This window comes from Thermoascus crustaceus (assembly GCF_041956765.1).
Source record: "Thermoascus crustaceus strain CBS 181.67 unplaced genomic scaffold VTN00scaffold_6, whole genome shotgun sequence".
NCBI lineage: Eukaryota > Fungi > Ascomycota > Eurotiomycetes > Eurotiales > Thermoascaceae > Thermoascus > Thermoascus crustaceus.
In genome coordinates, this window is record NW_027192532.1 from 595,624 (window position 1) to 611,603 (window position 15,980).

The 15,980-nt window shown below is 41.6% G+C and overlaps 4 protein-coding genes across 4 annotated transcripts; 1 reads left to right on the forward strand and 3 right to left on the reverse strand.

The window, feature by feature from the left end:
- Positions 1 to 5,385: 5,385 nt before the first annotated feature.
- Positions 5,386 to 6,673, reverse strand: VTN00DRAFT_8575 (uncharacterized protein; the record flags this gene model as incomplete). Its single annotated transcript, XM_069435443.1, has 7 exons — positions 5,386 to 5,721; positions 5,775 to 5,952; positions 6,011 to 6,144; positions 6,216 to 6,329; positions 6,392 to 6,433; positions 6,491 to 6,528; positions 6,586 to 6,673. The coding sequence occupies 7 exons, from the start codon at positions 6,671 to 6,673 to the stop codon at positions 5,386 to 5,388; spliced, it is 930 nt and encodes a 309-aa protein (XP_069285389.1).
- A 2,169-nt stretch (positions 6,674 to 8,842) lies between these two features.
- VTN00DRAFT_8576 (uncharacterized protein) lies at positions 8,843 to 9,389 on the reverse strand (the record flags this gene model as incomplete). The annotated part of the gene is made up of 3 exons (XM_069435444.1): positions 8,843 to 8,876; positions 8,934 to 9,166; positions 9,300 to 9,389. The coding sequence occupies 3 exons, from the start codon at positions 9,387 to 9,389 to the stop codon at positions 8,843 to 8,845; spliced, it is 357 nt and encodes a 118-aa protein (XP_069285390.1).
- A 1,011-nt stretch (positions 9,390 to 10,400) lies between these two features.
- Positions 10,401 to 11,782, forward strand: VTN00DRAFT_8577 (uncharacterized protein; the record flags this gene model as incomplete). Its single annotated transcript, XM_069435445.1, has 2 exons — positions 10,401 to 10,613; positions 10,670 to 11,782. The coding sequence occupies 2 exons, from the start codon at positions 10,401 to 10,403 to the stop codon at positions 11,780 to 11,782; spliced, it is 1,326 nt and encodes a 441-aa protein (XP_069285391.1).
- Positions 11,783 to 12,765: 983 nt separating this feature from the next.
- Positions 12,766 to 15,780, reverse strand: VTN00DRAFT_8578 (uncharacterized protein; the record flags this gene model as incomplete). The annotated part of the gene is made up of 7 exons (XM_069435446.1): positions 12,766 to 12,978; positions 13,082 to 13,174; positions 13,545 to 13,924; positions 13,985 to 14,097; positions 14,150 to 14,226; positions 14,283 to 14,349; positions 14,399 to 15,780. 7 exons carry the CDS (start codon positions 15,778 to 15,780, stop codon positions 12,766 to 12,768), a joined length of 2,325 nt encoding a protein of 774 aa, XP_069285392.1.
- Positions 15,781 to 15,980: the final 200 nt, after the last annotated feature.

Genomic DNA, 15,980 nt, shown 5'->3' on the forward strand with positions numbered 1-15,980 from the left:
CTTCTTATCTTCTTTCTAGTTTTCTGCTTAGTCTCAGCTTGTAGAGTTCTAATTTTATCTTAAAGAAGATTTATATTTATTACTATCTGTGCAGCCTTTTTAAGATAATAAATATAAAATATTAGACTACTAGAAAGCTTTTACTTTCTTATACTAAGACTTTTTTATAAGCTGCAAATCTTATAAACCAGCTAGTAAAAATTCTGAGAAGTTTGAAAAGCAGAGAAGACTAAGCCTTTAACTAAAGCTAGTGGTGTTAGTATACAAAGCTGAAAGATAATCTTTATAAGAACTTACTCTTTATTAAGTAGCTTATGTTCAGCTTCTGCAAAGTCTTTATATATATTATTTGGTAAATATTTTTACACAAGCAAATAAATATAGAGATAGAGTCTTTCTTGTTAATATAGTTATTGCCAGCAATTATTCTGTTTTCAAGCAGTTTTCTATATGTATGCTTAAGTAGGCCAAAAACATCAACATTAAATAGTTATAGAAGATAAGAGACATATATAGATATGTAAAGATAGATAATTGCATTCTTTCTGTAGAAAGTATTAAACTCTGCAGTTAAATAGCTACTATAGCTATTAAGAATAAGCAACTGCTTTACACTAGTTATATAGCATTTAGAATATAGTTTAAATACCTCTTTTAACTAGTAAAGGCCTATTTTATCTGTTGTCTAGCTATTCTTACTAGTTGCAATCTATCAGTCTTTAAAAAGTGCAGATTTTTAATATCAAGCAGTCTGTTAAGATGCTGCTTTTAAGATAATTACTAGTAGTATATAAATCCTCTTTAAACTTACAATCTTAATAATTGCAACTTATTTATAGTTTCTCTAAATAACTGTACAGATAAGGCCTTTTATTACATTCTACTGCAGTAATAATTTTAAAAGTTAAGCAGAGCTCTATTACAAAGCTAGTTTTATTAAAATTTTAGATATTATCTTTATATATATTATATTTCTGAATAGCTGTATATATAGTTTAAAACTATAGTATTATAACTTTTAAATTCTTCTACTTTACATACTAGTATATAATTCTTTAATTATATTTTGTATGCAGCTTAGAATGGCATTTAACAAATTTATAAGCCTAGTTAGTATTAATAACTGTAGTAGAATTCTGTAGACATTTGCAGAGTAATATTTATACTATTGTATATAGAAACTGATTAAATTGAAAAATCTTATATAATTATCTGCCTCTAGTAATTACTGATATTTAGTTATTAATCTTTATTGCTATACTAACTAATATGTTCAGTGTCTGATTAGTTTATTCTTATAAGTTTATATTTAACCTTCTCTTTAAGACTCTTGTAATACTGTAATATCAGTATTGCTTAATTCTATTTTAGTTACAAGCTTAATTGCTAAAATTCTGAGAAATATTAAATTACTAATTCTGTCTATTAAAGTTATTAAATTCTTCTATCTACAGTATATTTAGTATTTATATTTTTAAAGAACTGTTCTATACAGTGCTTAAACTTTATATAGTTTGTAAATACTATCTTAGTATCTTCTTTACTGTTGTTAAGTCTGTTTTATATAGTCTCTTAGGTATGGTTCAAACTATTTAAACACTGTCTTTTAAAGATATACTGCTATATATAACACTTTATTAGTCTTCTTGTTATGCTGATTTGAAGATACAGTTCTATTATTATTAAAAATTTCTGAATTTTTGTTCTGTTAAAATAAGTCTGTCTTTAAAAGATTAGTATAATTCTTATTCTGTAGAAAAGTTATAATATATATTAAAGCTATTCTATTTTTCTCTTAAAGTTTCTTTTAGAGCTTCTGAACTACAGTCTTTAATCTTTTAAACTTGTTATTTATTATTGTTGTTTGATCTCCATATTCTGCTATATTATATCATTATTCTAATATGTCTGTTAGAGACTTGCCTAATTTGCTAACATCTTGCTGAATCTCAGTATCAGTCTTAGACAGCGCTTAATTTGTTACACACTCTTAGTTCTGCCCAAAAATACCTATCTGGTGAATCATGACTATAGATGAATCAAAGGTCAGGTTGGATTAAGAATCCAAATAGATCAAAGGTTCAGATAGATTATTTTAATCCATTATCACATAATAGAATCCCCCTTATCTGTCCTGCTTATAGTCTCTAGGCTGTGCTGTAACACTTAGACTAGATTAAATATAATAAAGTAACTAACTAATACAATTAATTAAGGTAAAGTAGAGTGTTTACTGAGTATATATAGTTAATAGTAGATTAGCCTGTTAACCTGCTAGTATATAACTAGGTAATAATATACTATTAAGTACGAAGAACTAAGATATCTATATAATTGAACACTGAGCAGTCTGAAGCACTAAGCGGTTCAGACCTCTATTACGCTATTAATAGGCAGACATATAATAATAATAAAATTAAGGATGTTTAAGTGTCTCCAGTAAAAAGATCAACTTAATAATAAAAAGAATAAAAATATATATAGTTTTAAGAACATTATAAGAATTAAAAAGATTATTATTATTATAATAAATACTGCAGATCTAATAGAGAAAAGAAGATCTATTATAAGAGAAGTCTCTAATAGTAAGATAGTTATTTCAGCAGCAGTAATTATAAGAGAAAAGATAGCTCTAACTTGTATTAATCTGTATAAAAAGAAAGAAAGAAACTGAGCTGCATTCTTTATAATAAATATTTTTTAAGATAGATGCTCAGATTGCTTAAAGCTTAAAAAACTGTAAGAACAAATTCAAGCTAGGCAAAAGAAGAGAAATTCCAAAAAGGCATATATATATTATATATCAGCTTCTGAATTAGAGAGAGAGTAGTATATATTAACAGATTCGGAACCTTTAAAGAATAAGAATATGCATATAGCTAAATTATTAAGCTCTAATAGTAAAAAAGTATACTATTTGTATCTAGCTATTACTGATTTTAAGCATATATATAATATATTATATAATAATTTTATTATACTAAAGGATAAACTATTATTACTGTTAAGAATAATAAAAATTACAGATACTGTTATAATATTTTATATAACTAGCAATTATAAACTGTTCTTTAAGATATAATTAATAAAGACTAGCCAGATAGTCTGTATAGAAGATAGTTAACTACCAATTAAAGAACTTAGAATAGTATAACTAAGTAATGCTTATTACTGTAAGATAATCTTAAAGAATATTCTCTATATCTCTAGCCTGAATATAAACCTGGTGTTAATTTAAGCAACCTGTAAATGTAGATTGCATAAAAGTTATTATCAGTAATAGGATATTATTCTATTAGAAATATATACTTATTATATATACTATTTATAAAAGCAATCTTTATATAGTTAAATAGTTTGCAAAGAATATTAAAGAATATGCTTTTAGTGCTAGAGATAAATAATATGCTTAAACTAGATCTCTATATATATAGAGAGAAAGCAGAGAAAAAGAAGTATAATATATAGTATAAATGTATAAATTATAGTAGAAAAGAAAAGCTATAAAATCTATATCTTATTATTAACTAAGAAACTGATTTCTTATTATATAGAACTGAAAGTCTGTAAAGTATATATTTTTACAAAAATAATAAAAAAGCAAAGAGAAAAATATAAAAAGAGTAAACTTTTAGAGTAAATTAAGCCAGTAACTATTAGTAACAATTACTAATTTGTTAAGATTAATAATAACTGTAGTTGCAAATACTAGATTATTCTAATTCTAATAAGAGATACTGCTTTAGAAGCTTTAAAGAAGTGAAGAAAATAGATAGAGCTAGAGAGTGAATACATGTTAAAGATTATAAGAATTAATAATATAGACAAACTTTTAAAAAAGATAAAATATAGAAAAAGAAGTATAGTCTACAAATAGAACTTACTATATTATATATATTATATTAGAAGTTGTGTTAAGCAAGCTATTTATTTAACTAAGAAGAGTATATAAACTATACTTAAAGAAGCTACATTATCAATAGAGTTTTAAAATAAAGCTATATAGATGTATATCTACACATAATTGTCTATTTATTTCTTGGTCTGTATTGAAAGATAAAAATACAATATTTAAGAAAGTTTAAATAGAAAAGCTATTAAAGATTATATATATATATATATATATATTTAGAGAGTGAAGTGCTTTTTATATATTAATCTATAATTAATTTCAGATAGTAATAAACTAATTAAGAGTAAGTAGAAGTCTTTATAAAATATATTAAAGTAACTATAAAATAATATTAAATATATATATTAGATCTTTACTATATTATTTAATTCTTAGATTTTTAGTTTAATAAGAAGATATCTAATAGCACAATTAATCTAAAACTGCAAATAAAGTTAACTTTAAATATATTATTAGAGAAATTCTGTAGGCAGGCAAAAGAAGAATTTTACAAGAGTTATTACTTATAATAGTATTTAAAGAGTTTCAGATGGATTAGCTAAGCCAGTTACACCAGATATAAAAGATATAATAGATATAATAAATACTAAAGCTATATTAGCTACACTAGCTAAGCTAGATTATTTATCTGCTTTTAATTAATTAGAGGCTCTAGATATAGTAAGAGCTATAAATAAATAATCTGCTTAAATAAATAGAGAAAATTAGAATAGTATAGTTTGTAAACACTTTAGAGTAAGAGATACTAGAGATATATATACTAATAGTAAAATAAGTATATCTAAATAATAATAATAATAATAATAATAATAATAATAATAATAATAATAATAATAATAATAATAATAATAATAATAATAATAATAATAATAATAATAATAATAATAATAATACGACGGCTAATTTAGATCAATCCTAAGTTTTAATTAAAGTTGCTTCCAGTCGCTGCCAAAGTCCCTGCATTTCATACGTGGGGCATTATCTATCCTTCAGGATGTTATCATGACGTGTGCCAATAGAATGGTACTGTACAATGTAAATGTACCTAATGTAATCAAACCACGCAGAAAATGGACTGACGTAGGATATTCATTTCATTATCTTCATCTAGATTCGTAGGTAGCTGGTACGAATCCATTGACTACTAGTAGTCCTGGACCTCAGATTTCTGATATGCAAGGTCCTGAGTACAGTACAAATGTGGAAGCTGAATTTGTGGCAGCTTGAACCAGTCATGAAGTGGAGTATCCTGCTCTATTTTTTTCTTTTCCTTTCACATAACTACATAAACCATAACAATTCAATAAGGTGTCCGATGCTCAAAGAGCCTCTATAAGAAACGTAACAAGAACTGAAATCCGCTGTGAGGCCCCAATGACTCCAAGACGGTGAAGATAGTCAACATATGGGAGCAGAGCAAAACAAGTGAAACACAAAGGCTGGTATTATAGAGAGAGAGCCTTTAATCAGATCTAGACGACCTGGCCAAAGGCTGGGATCAAGGTCTGTGCCAGCCAGAAACTGAAGACCAGCTTGGGTCCGGTCATCAGCAGCTTGGGGGTCAAGCCCTTGAAGAAGCTGGTGAAGCCTTCATTCTTGGCCATGCTGGCGACGATCCGGAAGCCAGACTCGGGGTTCTCGAAGTTGCGGTTCTGGATACGGGTCTTGATCACGTCGAGTGGTGCGGACACGATCAGGGATGCGCTAGCACCGGCGACGGAGGCGACGAAGTTCTGCGTCCAGCTTGCCTTGTTGTAGTCCTTGAGGCTGTAGATATACTCCTTGGCGAAGGCGGAACCACCGAAGAGCTGCCGTGTGTCAGGAAATCTATGCCGAACAGGGTAGTGGAAGAGAAGCATACCGCGAAAGATCCAGGAGCGTTACGGGCAGCCGTCCAGCCGGCACCACGATACAGTCCCATGCCCTCATCGGCAATAATCTTGAAGAGACCACGTCCACGGAAGGCATCTGGGTTGGTCTGGCGCTTGATCTTCAGGACGTCCAATGGCAAGAGGACGATCTCTCCAATACCAATAAGACTGTTGTAAAGTCAGCGACGAATACCAATTTGACAATGATAGTCTTGAGGAGCCATACCTTCCAGCGGTAGCGTGCATGATAGCCTTTCCAGTTCCCTTTCCAAAGGCATTGTCAAAGTCGGCACCGTGATGCTTGGCCAGATAGTCCCGGACGAAAGGCTGGCCGCCGTACTTGTATATTCTTTGGAGGACCTGAAGCCCGGACGTTAGCCGTTGTAACGAGCTATGGCCATCTTTTGAGCCTTCCTCCAATCAAGACCCACCTTGTAGCCCGCCGCATATCCGAGACCGGGGAAGAGAGAAGTGAATTTACGGAGGACCGACGCATTGGCGTATTCCTTGAAGACGACTTGGTTCAGAGCGTTAACAGAAGTGATCTGAGATGAGAAATCAGTCAGTTCTCCAATTCAACTACCTCAAACTAAGATCTGCTTCTTACCCGGCTCTGGTTGCTCATCAATCGCTTCGCGGTGGTGTCGACCTTCACATGGCATCAGTATCGAGGCGTAATGAGGGGCACAAAATCAGTGAGTCGTACTGGGTGGAAAACCAACAACTCTGCAATACCGGCAGAACCTGGCGCACTGTAAGCATATATCTACTCGTCTCGGGAGCTGTTCATAGATCACTTACCAGAGCCCAGCAGTCGAGCGGTCGCCGACTCCTTCTTGACATCCTTTGCGGCAGAGCCGGCACCGGCCTGTGCGATCGCTGGCGACATTTTAACCCTTCAATTAAATTTAACGAGGGGAGACGAGAAGAAGAAGGAAGGTGTCAAGGAAGGAAGAGGCACGAAGGGAAAACGCGAGCAATCGATCGAAACGGTGCCGAAGAGAAAGAAAAGTAGCAAGCCTCCGAAATGCTCCCAAGACCGGACGAGCTCAATCTCCGAGTTGGAGTCTCCAAATTTTTAGGGCACGCGACGGCCAGATGGCGCTAGTCCCGATATGGCCTGGGCGTCGGAGAACCTCCTTGGGACCTCGGAACCACACGGTCTGTCCATAAAAACAAACAGACAAAAGCAATGTTCAACACATTTCTTTTTCTCTTCACCTGTCGAGTCATATCTGGCGTGGGGGAACGATCAACTCTCCCAACGTCCAAGGAAATAATATGACGCGTTTGCCGCTGTCTTCTGGAACATGTGACAGGTCGATAATACCTGTTGTGGAGTACCTAGGTTAGTCCTACCTAGGTAGAACTTCTGTTCTTCCTGCCGTCACAGACAGGACAGTATGATTGCGAGGCCTGGTGTCGAAATAACGACATTTGTCCGTTATTGAACACCTTTCACGAAAATGACATGCTAAACCTGTCACGGAGAACTGCACCCTTCGAGGTTGCTATTCCGTAGAATTTCGAAGGACATGGGTGGCAGCTGAGGATCGTTTATATAGCAGTAACAACTATGCTATCCCCAAACAATCAAGATGGTTAACCACATGGAAGAGGAGGTGGATGTGATAGGCATGTAAGGTGAATATATTGGAGTGTTCAAGATTCAAGACTGCCAGGAAGCCACTGTTGGCAGCCTGGAAAATCACCTAGTACAAAGTAGATATGCATTCATCTGCAAGTGCCTGGCCTGCCGGGACACTCTGTCTGTCGTTAGATATGGCTGTCAAAATGACATGTTCCTAAGATGGAGATTACAGAAGTTCATTTTCTGTTTTTCTGTAATAAGTGTCTTGTTGGAGTTTTTTTTTTGTGCCTTAAATGAACTCATCAACAGCTCTCAGTCAACTCAACCATTAATAGTAGCACTTGAACATCTGGGATGAATTGAATGCTACAGCATTGAGCTTGTCCGTTGGTCCTGGCATGCGGGGAATTCAGGCCTTAAAGAGGATAAGGGATGCCATGTTTCATGTTAAACAGTTTCCTGCTACCTACGACCATAGGGTGTGGAAAGCAGGGCTTCCCATCCGCTCAGCCGTACTTAAGCCACACGCCGGGCGGTTAGTAGTTGGCTGGGTGACCACCAGCGAATCCCGTCTGTTGTAGGTCTTTCTCCTTGATTTTTTGACCTTTGTTTTTCCTTCAGCCAAATCGACGCTATGAATGTCAGGAACCTATATGCTACAGTACTTGATACCTATGGCTAGAATATAGTTCGGAATCTTACGTCATATCGTTTCGTCTCCCATTATCAGGCATAGATCTATCTGTCTTGAAGTCTCCGTAAACTTCTAAACTGGGAGCTTTCCCGACAGTCTGACCCCTAGCAGCCAAGTAATGCGAATCGAGGATCACATGACGATGTCGCTGACATATCGATGACTCAGAGCGTGGGATGGAGATATAATTCATGGTATCTTAGCAGATAGTAGGGAAAGAATGCATTAGGGTCTGTCTACACTATCTAAACGAGACAGGTTTCGTATAGAATGATTACATGGACAGGATATATGTCAAGTTTGATACATAACTTAGCGAGCTGACTTCGGAGGGCATCTTCATCTGCGTCGTGACCCTAGAGGGAGCGGTCAACAAGTAGAGGCTGCAAGTCAACATATAAGCCTCCCTGCTCACTTTCTCTTCGGGCGGTTGCTGCCCAGTCATTTCACGACGGAGCGAAGGAGCAAAGAAGGGCACTTCGCATTCAAAAAAAGGAGAGATTCGGTCTGCGCCCAAGGGAAAGAAGAAAAAACAGTTAAAGATATACTCAATAATTAACGACCCTTAGAGAAAGATTTGCAAGCAAGGTCACTAAGGAAATGTAGAAAACCCATATAACGCCCGCGCATATGATAAAAACCCACCGCCATATCGAGCCAGCCCCTGTTATCTCACAACCATGTCGTTCTGATCCTTGTCCTAGACTCCGACAAACATCCTGTATACGAGACGAACTTGACAGCTGGGGCGTATGTTGACGTCTTCGAGCCATCTAGCAGTCACCAAACGTGTTCTCGCCGGAGTATCTGTAGCGGGCAGTTAGAGACCTCAGTTTCTTTCCCAGATAGATAAAGGACACGTACGTGATATACAGGAAACCATCTTCATCCTTGTGTTCGTCGTAGATGCTGCTCATCAGAGCAGCAGTTGGTGGCAGAACCTCATCGACGAAGATGAAGATGGCCTTCTCCGGAGAGAGCTTGATGCGCTTGCGGATGACGTAGACAAACTGGCCGACGGTAAGGTCTGCGGGAACGAGGTACTTCTTCTTGTCGATGGTAGCGATGTCTGACTTCTCGACCTTCTCACAGATCACCTGTGAAACATGGATCGATCAGTAAATGCCAAATAAGCGGCAATAGGCGGTGAGAGCTCTCCAGCGGCATCGACGACACAAAGTGCTACGAAAGGAGATATTATCATTATAGGGGAGCAAAATAATAGCATACCGGGATGCGGTCGGCGTATTTCTGGCGGATCCGTTCGGCCTCTGCCTTGCGCTTCTCGAAGGGGTGCTCGTCCTTGAACTTGGAGCGCATGATGATAGCTGTCGCGATAAACGATATGAGACGTACGAAAGAAGGGTGTTGTTGTAGCGACGGGTAGGATAGAGTATTGGAGTAGATCGGTGGGAGGCAGCAGAAAGCAAAGGAGAAGGAAAGATGAGGTTACAGGATGGCGAGCAGCGAGACGTGATGGGTGGAGGTTGCAAGTTGGGTGAAGCAGGAAGGCGGGAAGGCGACCTCTCAGCCCCGCGTAATCCAGACGGTGAGTCCGCTAGGTTGGATGCGGCCTAGCGCTACAGGTCCGGGCAGGCGGTGAATCCCCACACGTGACTCACCCTCAGGCAGACAGGCTGAACGATCACCGCTCCTGTTCGTCCTCATGCCAGATATACGGTCTGTTGACGGAGTTCATCTCCATCCAGATGAGCCAGCGCTTAGAGAGACCCTGAGTTGGGTTGGTATCAGCAGGCAGAAGGGTCTCTGGAGTGCCCATCAATCGTCATAGCTCCGCTCTAGGTCTACTAGTAGCTCCGCTTCTTCTATCAACCAGACTCCACCTGGCCCAGGCCGCCAGGCAGCTCCTGTGACCGTATTTCTGTCACCTGTTCCTGCAGCATGCCGTCCTTACGCATATCGGCTCCTACACAAGATGGGATCTGCGTCACAGGCCCTTTTTCCGTGAAACTCGGGTCCTTGATACGGAGAGTGGTTCTCTTATCATCAGCCGATGATTGCAGACAAACAATGCAAACTGCTCATTCCAACCGGCCCCCGGCTCCGACTCCCCGATAACCAACTAACGGAACAAACAGGACAAACAACAGACCCTCGTGCGGCACTCTGTCCGGCATCCTCAGTATGTTCCGCGTTGACTTTGTCCGGTGGATTTCCTTCCGGGTGTCGTGACGGCTAAAGGGCGCTGATACACTCACTTTTCATTGTGCCCTTGGAGCATTGTCTCTTATTCCGGGTCGTTCATGTTCTGAATTTGACAGGGAGATCTGTTCCCGAGGCCAGGCCCACAAATACTTCAATTCCTCAGCCATGGCTTCTCCCCGCCATTATGCGCCTCTGTCGAGGTCGATATATCGACAGTCCTTCAGGAAGGGCCAATTTCCCTCTCGCTTCTATCGGGGGCAGTTTTGCAGGTATTCGACGGAAAAGAAGCCCGATCAATCACAGTGGTTCACAGTCTGGAGGCCGTACCTCCGACTAGCAATTGGTATCCCGTTTGTCGGTGCTCTTATTTACTCTATGGTATGTCTCTTAGGCAATCGAATTAATTACTTCTTCTAACGCAATACACTATCCAGATGAACGATGAGGTGACTGAATTGGACTCTCCATCTATAGTGGAGTTAGACGAGGCCCTCAGACGGCAGTCGACAATAAACGAGTCTTCACCTATGCGTCTGCGCATGGAAAAACTTATTAAGGAACATCAGAAGAAGATCACGGAAGAATTGAGTAGGATAGACGGGAAACCGTTCAAGACAGACACCTGGACACGTCCCAATGGCGGTGGCGGTATTTCCTGTGTTCTTCAGGATGGAAATGTCTTCGAGAAAGCCGGGGTCAATGTATCTGTCGTATATGGCGAGCTGCCTCGGGCTGCGATCGAAAAGATGCGCGCAGATCACAAGTCATTTGTTGCGGCTGACGTGGATTCCCTGAGCTTCTTTGCGGCAGGGCTATCCCTTGTCTTACACCCTCATAACCCAATGGCACCAACGGTGCATCTAAACTACCGGTATTTCGAGACATCGGATCCAAAAGACCCCCTCAATGGGGACAAGAATTGGTGGTTTGGAGGCGGCACTGATTTGACGCCTTCGTACCTCTTCCCTGAAGACTGCAAGCACTTTCACCAGACAATAAAGGAGGCCTGCGACAGACACGATGCGACATATTACCCTAAATTTAAAGAATGGTGTGACAAATACTTTTATCTGCCTCACCGCGGCGAAGCTCGCGGTGTCGGTGGTATCTTCTTCGATGACCTTGACGCCAGTTTCCTGGCAAGCTCCTCTTCATCGTCGCAAAACCCGCAAGAGACTCTCTTCTCATTCGTGACAGACGCCCTGTCCTCATTCCTCCCCTCCTACATACCGATCCTTGAGCGACGTAAGGACATGCCATACACGCCCGCCCAGAAAGAATGGCAGCAGCTTCGCCGGGGACGCTATGTTGAATTCAACCTTGTCTACGACCGTGGCACAAGCTTCGGTCTGCGCACCCCTAATGCCCGTATTGAGAGCATTTTGATGAGTCTTCCTCGAACAGCCAGCTGGGCATATATGGATCCGGTTTCAGGAACCAGGACTGAAACTACGACCGCGGATCTGGACGAGGAGGCGAACGCAGAAGACAAGGAGAAGGAAAGGGAGATTATGGATGTCCTGAAGAATCCGAGACAATGGGTGTAACAGAACTCCCGCATCTTGCATCAACCTATCAAGACTCCCCACTGCGACAAGGCAATCTGAGGCCATTTTCTGCCAAGCCTCGGTTTGGACGGACAAGGTTCTCTTTTAAAAAATAAAATGTAAACTAGCGTGATGATGTACAGTATATATGATGGCATGTGAAAAGAAAAGATGGGATCGGGCTAAAACGGTCCGTTTTCATGCTACGATTAATTGAACTCGATTCAATGACACATCCTCGTACTCTCTCTAGCTCCAGGGGTAAGATTTAACGCTCTTGGTAGTGACGTGCAGCTGCGCTTGCTTTTTTTTCAAATCATGCTCAACCACTGGCTGTGTTCATGGCACGCTTTGCATGCTGGATATTCAAGCATAGCCTCGCTGGACGGCCATTTATCAGAAACGGGTCTACTTTCCTATTTACAGCTTAACAATTATATATATCGATGCGCCTGCGGAGCTTCAGACGAACCACCACGACTTCTGGTTCTGCTGAACTAGCTATATGAAAGTCGGGTCTCGTTTCTCTCTTTCCTTTCTTTAACTGAATGCGGAGTCCATCCATTTCGTTGTCGATGACAATCTGACAGCATGTGAAGACGTGTAAAACTGTAGTGCCATATATAGAGCCGTTGCAAGACTGTACTGTATAAAGTTTTATGTGGTACGGTGTTCCGCCAATCTCGGTTCTCGTACAAGGAAAGTCAGTTACATGGAAGCCAAAGTGCAATGGTGGTATTTGTACTGTAGAAAAGGAGAAGAAAAGGATAAAAAGGCAAAAGGAATATAGTGGACAATGTTCCAGGAAGTGCCCCGATCTCTACCTGATCAATCTCATGTTGTATCCTAAGGTGTCTTTCGAATGGAATGCATAACGAAAAAAAAAAATAATAAATAAATAAAAACATATCATCTTAACTGGCGGACAGACGGATGCGATACCACACTTCTGTCTTCTGTTCCGAGTTTATATTTCTGCTCTTTTACCTGCGATTACCCGCACCCGCAACAATGCTCCTTTGCTTCGCGAGCCAGCTCTTCTGTGCGTCGGACCCAGCGCCGGCGCTGGATGCCGGGTGACGATACCGCGCAACGGTGACATTGCTATTTTGTAGGCGGCCTTGGAGATCGAACCAAGCGGAACACACGAGGGCGAGCTCCCGTGACTGAGAATCAATGATCTTTTGAAGTTCAACCTGTATTTTGGCCATTAGCCTAAGAGCAGCGTGACTACAAAGTAAATTGGGAGAGAAGAACTAAGATATCCAAGAAATAGTGATCATGAGGCGATCTACTAACCTCTCTCTCCTTGCTGACGGTGTCTTCGTTCTCTTCAAAGTGTCTGATGCGATCTTGGAGGGAGTGGATATGCTCGTTTTGTTGGTCAATGTGCTGCAGTTTGTATCAGGCGTTAGTCATCTATCAAATGATGGACCAAACAAACGTAAGATGTATCAAGAAAGAGTCGAAAATATCTCTGGTAAGAGAGCAGTAGAAGACATAGGGGGGTATCATGAGTTAATAACACTGCAAGAAGAAGCAAATCGGAAACTCCGAGACGTAGAATCGTTTAAGGCGAAACAATAGCCCCTTTCTTCGTGAAGAAAGTGATTCTGTTCCAAGCAAGAGCACCACTGGAGGACTTTTTGGGCTTTTGAGAAATAGGAGCAGCAGCGAACGTCTCAAATGGCCGCGCTTCATCAAGATTCTTGACCAGAAAGAATTCGAAAAAGTCTTCAAAAGAGGAAACTGTCTTACTGACCTCTGCACGCTTTGCCAGTCTGTCTGCACTCTTCTCCGACGTCTCTGCAAACTGCTTCAGTAGCTCGAAGCTGGACTTATCAGCTGAGCCGGGGTTGTTTGCGAGGGCGGCAAATTCATTGAGCAGCGTCTGAATCTCGTTTATCAAGTCTTGGTCCTCGGCATGAATCTCGGCTCGCTTCTTCTCAAGCACCTCCCGTAGCTCATCGCGCTCGGCGCATACCTCCCTCGCAAGAGCCTGGCTAGCATCGACTTCGGCTTCGAGGTGGTGGATTTTCTGCGTAAGCGCATCCCAGTCGCCTCGAACCTTGTTCAACTCCGCAGAATTAGTTTCCTTGACTTCGTTAACCATGTCAAGCTTCTCCTTATCGACAAGGCCAACTGTAAAGCAATCAGTAAACTAATCAGACAGACTAGCATAGGAGGCCAGGAACGACTTACGCTCTGATCTCGCGTCTTCGAGCTGTCGCTTTGTGGTTTCAACAACATCTTCAGCATTTGCAAGCTTCTGTCGGATGTCCGTATACTGCTCATACAATTTCCAGTACTCCGCACTGTATCGCCCATCAGTCCTAAGGTACCATTACAGTCCGCGGGCTGTCATACCTCTGAGTGGATTTTGCTTGGGCAAGCTGTGCGATTAGGACGAGATTTTCCGAGTAGGCCTCTAAATGAGAACCCAGCTGAGGAAGCCATAGTAAGCATCACGCAGCGTCCCTCGAGTTGACTTCTGTCTTACCTGCACTGATGCGCCAGAACCTTTCAATTTCTCTATTTCCTTCTTTAGCTCTTCGTTTTCTGCCTTCCTGGTAGGGGTCAGTCTACGCAAAAAGTAATCCGGGTAAGCTAACTGACAGTTGTGCCTCTTTGGTGCCGATATCATCGAAGTCTTTTTGTAGGGTGCCTTGCAATTTTGGGGTCGTGGTGCCGGGCGTAAGAGATGGGCTTCCGGGAGAGCCCTCGAGCTCTCGGATCCGCTCTCGCAATTCGCTTATCATGGCTTCATCTCTCTCGCGCTGCTCTTCCGCGCTTTGAAGACGCTCCGTAAGAGCATGGTTGTTGAATTCTAGCTGTTTCTTAAGGTTCTGGATTTCGTGACGGTCCTGTTCAATCCGTGGCAGCACGCGTCTATACTCCTCGAGCTCCACATCACGCTCGGAGGACCACTTCTGGTTCGAATCGGCATCCTTCAACTGCTGCTGGAGGTCCTTGATCTGGTTCTTAAGCGCCTGGTTCTCCTTTTCAAAATCCTGGCTTGCCTGTAGCTTTTGACGGTATTTCTCTGCGGCGTTGGCCTTGCGCGAAAGGAGATCCCTCTCGGTTTTGAGTTCATCGTAGTCATCTTGTAGTTTCTGGAACCGCTGGTTCTTGACCCGCAATGACTCCAGGGACATCCGCAGACTGTCAATTTCATCCTGAGAAGCGGCAAGCTTCGCCTCCTGAGACGCGATAAGATCCTCTTGTTGACGGGTCTTACTCTCCAGCGCTTTGGCATTGATACCAAGGTCTCCCTTCCCGGACTTCAGGGTCACTAGCCGGTCCTCCGTTGAGGCGAGGCGGCTCTGCAAGGTGTCGTTATTTTCCTGAAGGCGAGCCAGACGGTTATGTAGGTCTTCCAATGCCTTCTCCATTTCCTTCTTCTCGTCTGTCAGCCGATCGTTTTCCGCGAGAAGCTTCCCTATCCGCTCCTCAAACTGTAGCTCGGGGTCGACGGCCAGGTCCCGCTTCGAGAGCTGGGCTCGGTCTTCATCGCTCCCTTCGAATTCATCATGGTGGCCATTTTGCGCCTCCTGTATGATATCCTTTAGCCCCTCTTGGGTCGATGTGCTCAATTCCTGAAGCGTAGTCACGTAGGTCGCCGCGTTGGGTGAGCTGATTGCGGCGATCAGGAGTAGCTTGAGGAGCTTGTTGGTCTCCTTGACGGAGTTGGCCTCCGCAATAGCTTTGAGGTCCGGCGACGTGTCGAGACCTGATGGCAGTTCGTCCTCGTTCTGTTTCCGGATGTAGCTGATCAACAGCTTGTGAACATGCTTCAGGTTCTGCCATTTAGGGACCCAGTGGTCTGATGGGTTACGCTCAGGAAGTTCGTCGAGGAAGTACTGCGGGTCTATATCCTGCAAGATCTCCCACAGGATAATCCCGTCGGTCAGCTCATCGGTCGACCGAAGTGTCTTGCCCAGGGAGAAGCTATTGATCCACTCCAGCAGGACCTTGGCGACGTTGAGTTCGGTCGCCATGGCGCGCGGGATTTTGGGAACGGATGCGAATTCAGGATGACGACTTTAAGCGATTACTGGGTTGAAGCGCTAACAGCCCGACATGCTGCTGAGGAAAGGGGCGGGGAAGAAGGGCAAGAGACAGCTAATTTGTATGTTCAGATCGAGTCGCGACTGTCGGAGCGTCGCGAGATCCGCGGGTCCACATGGACTAAATAAAG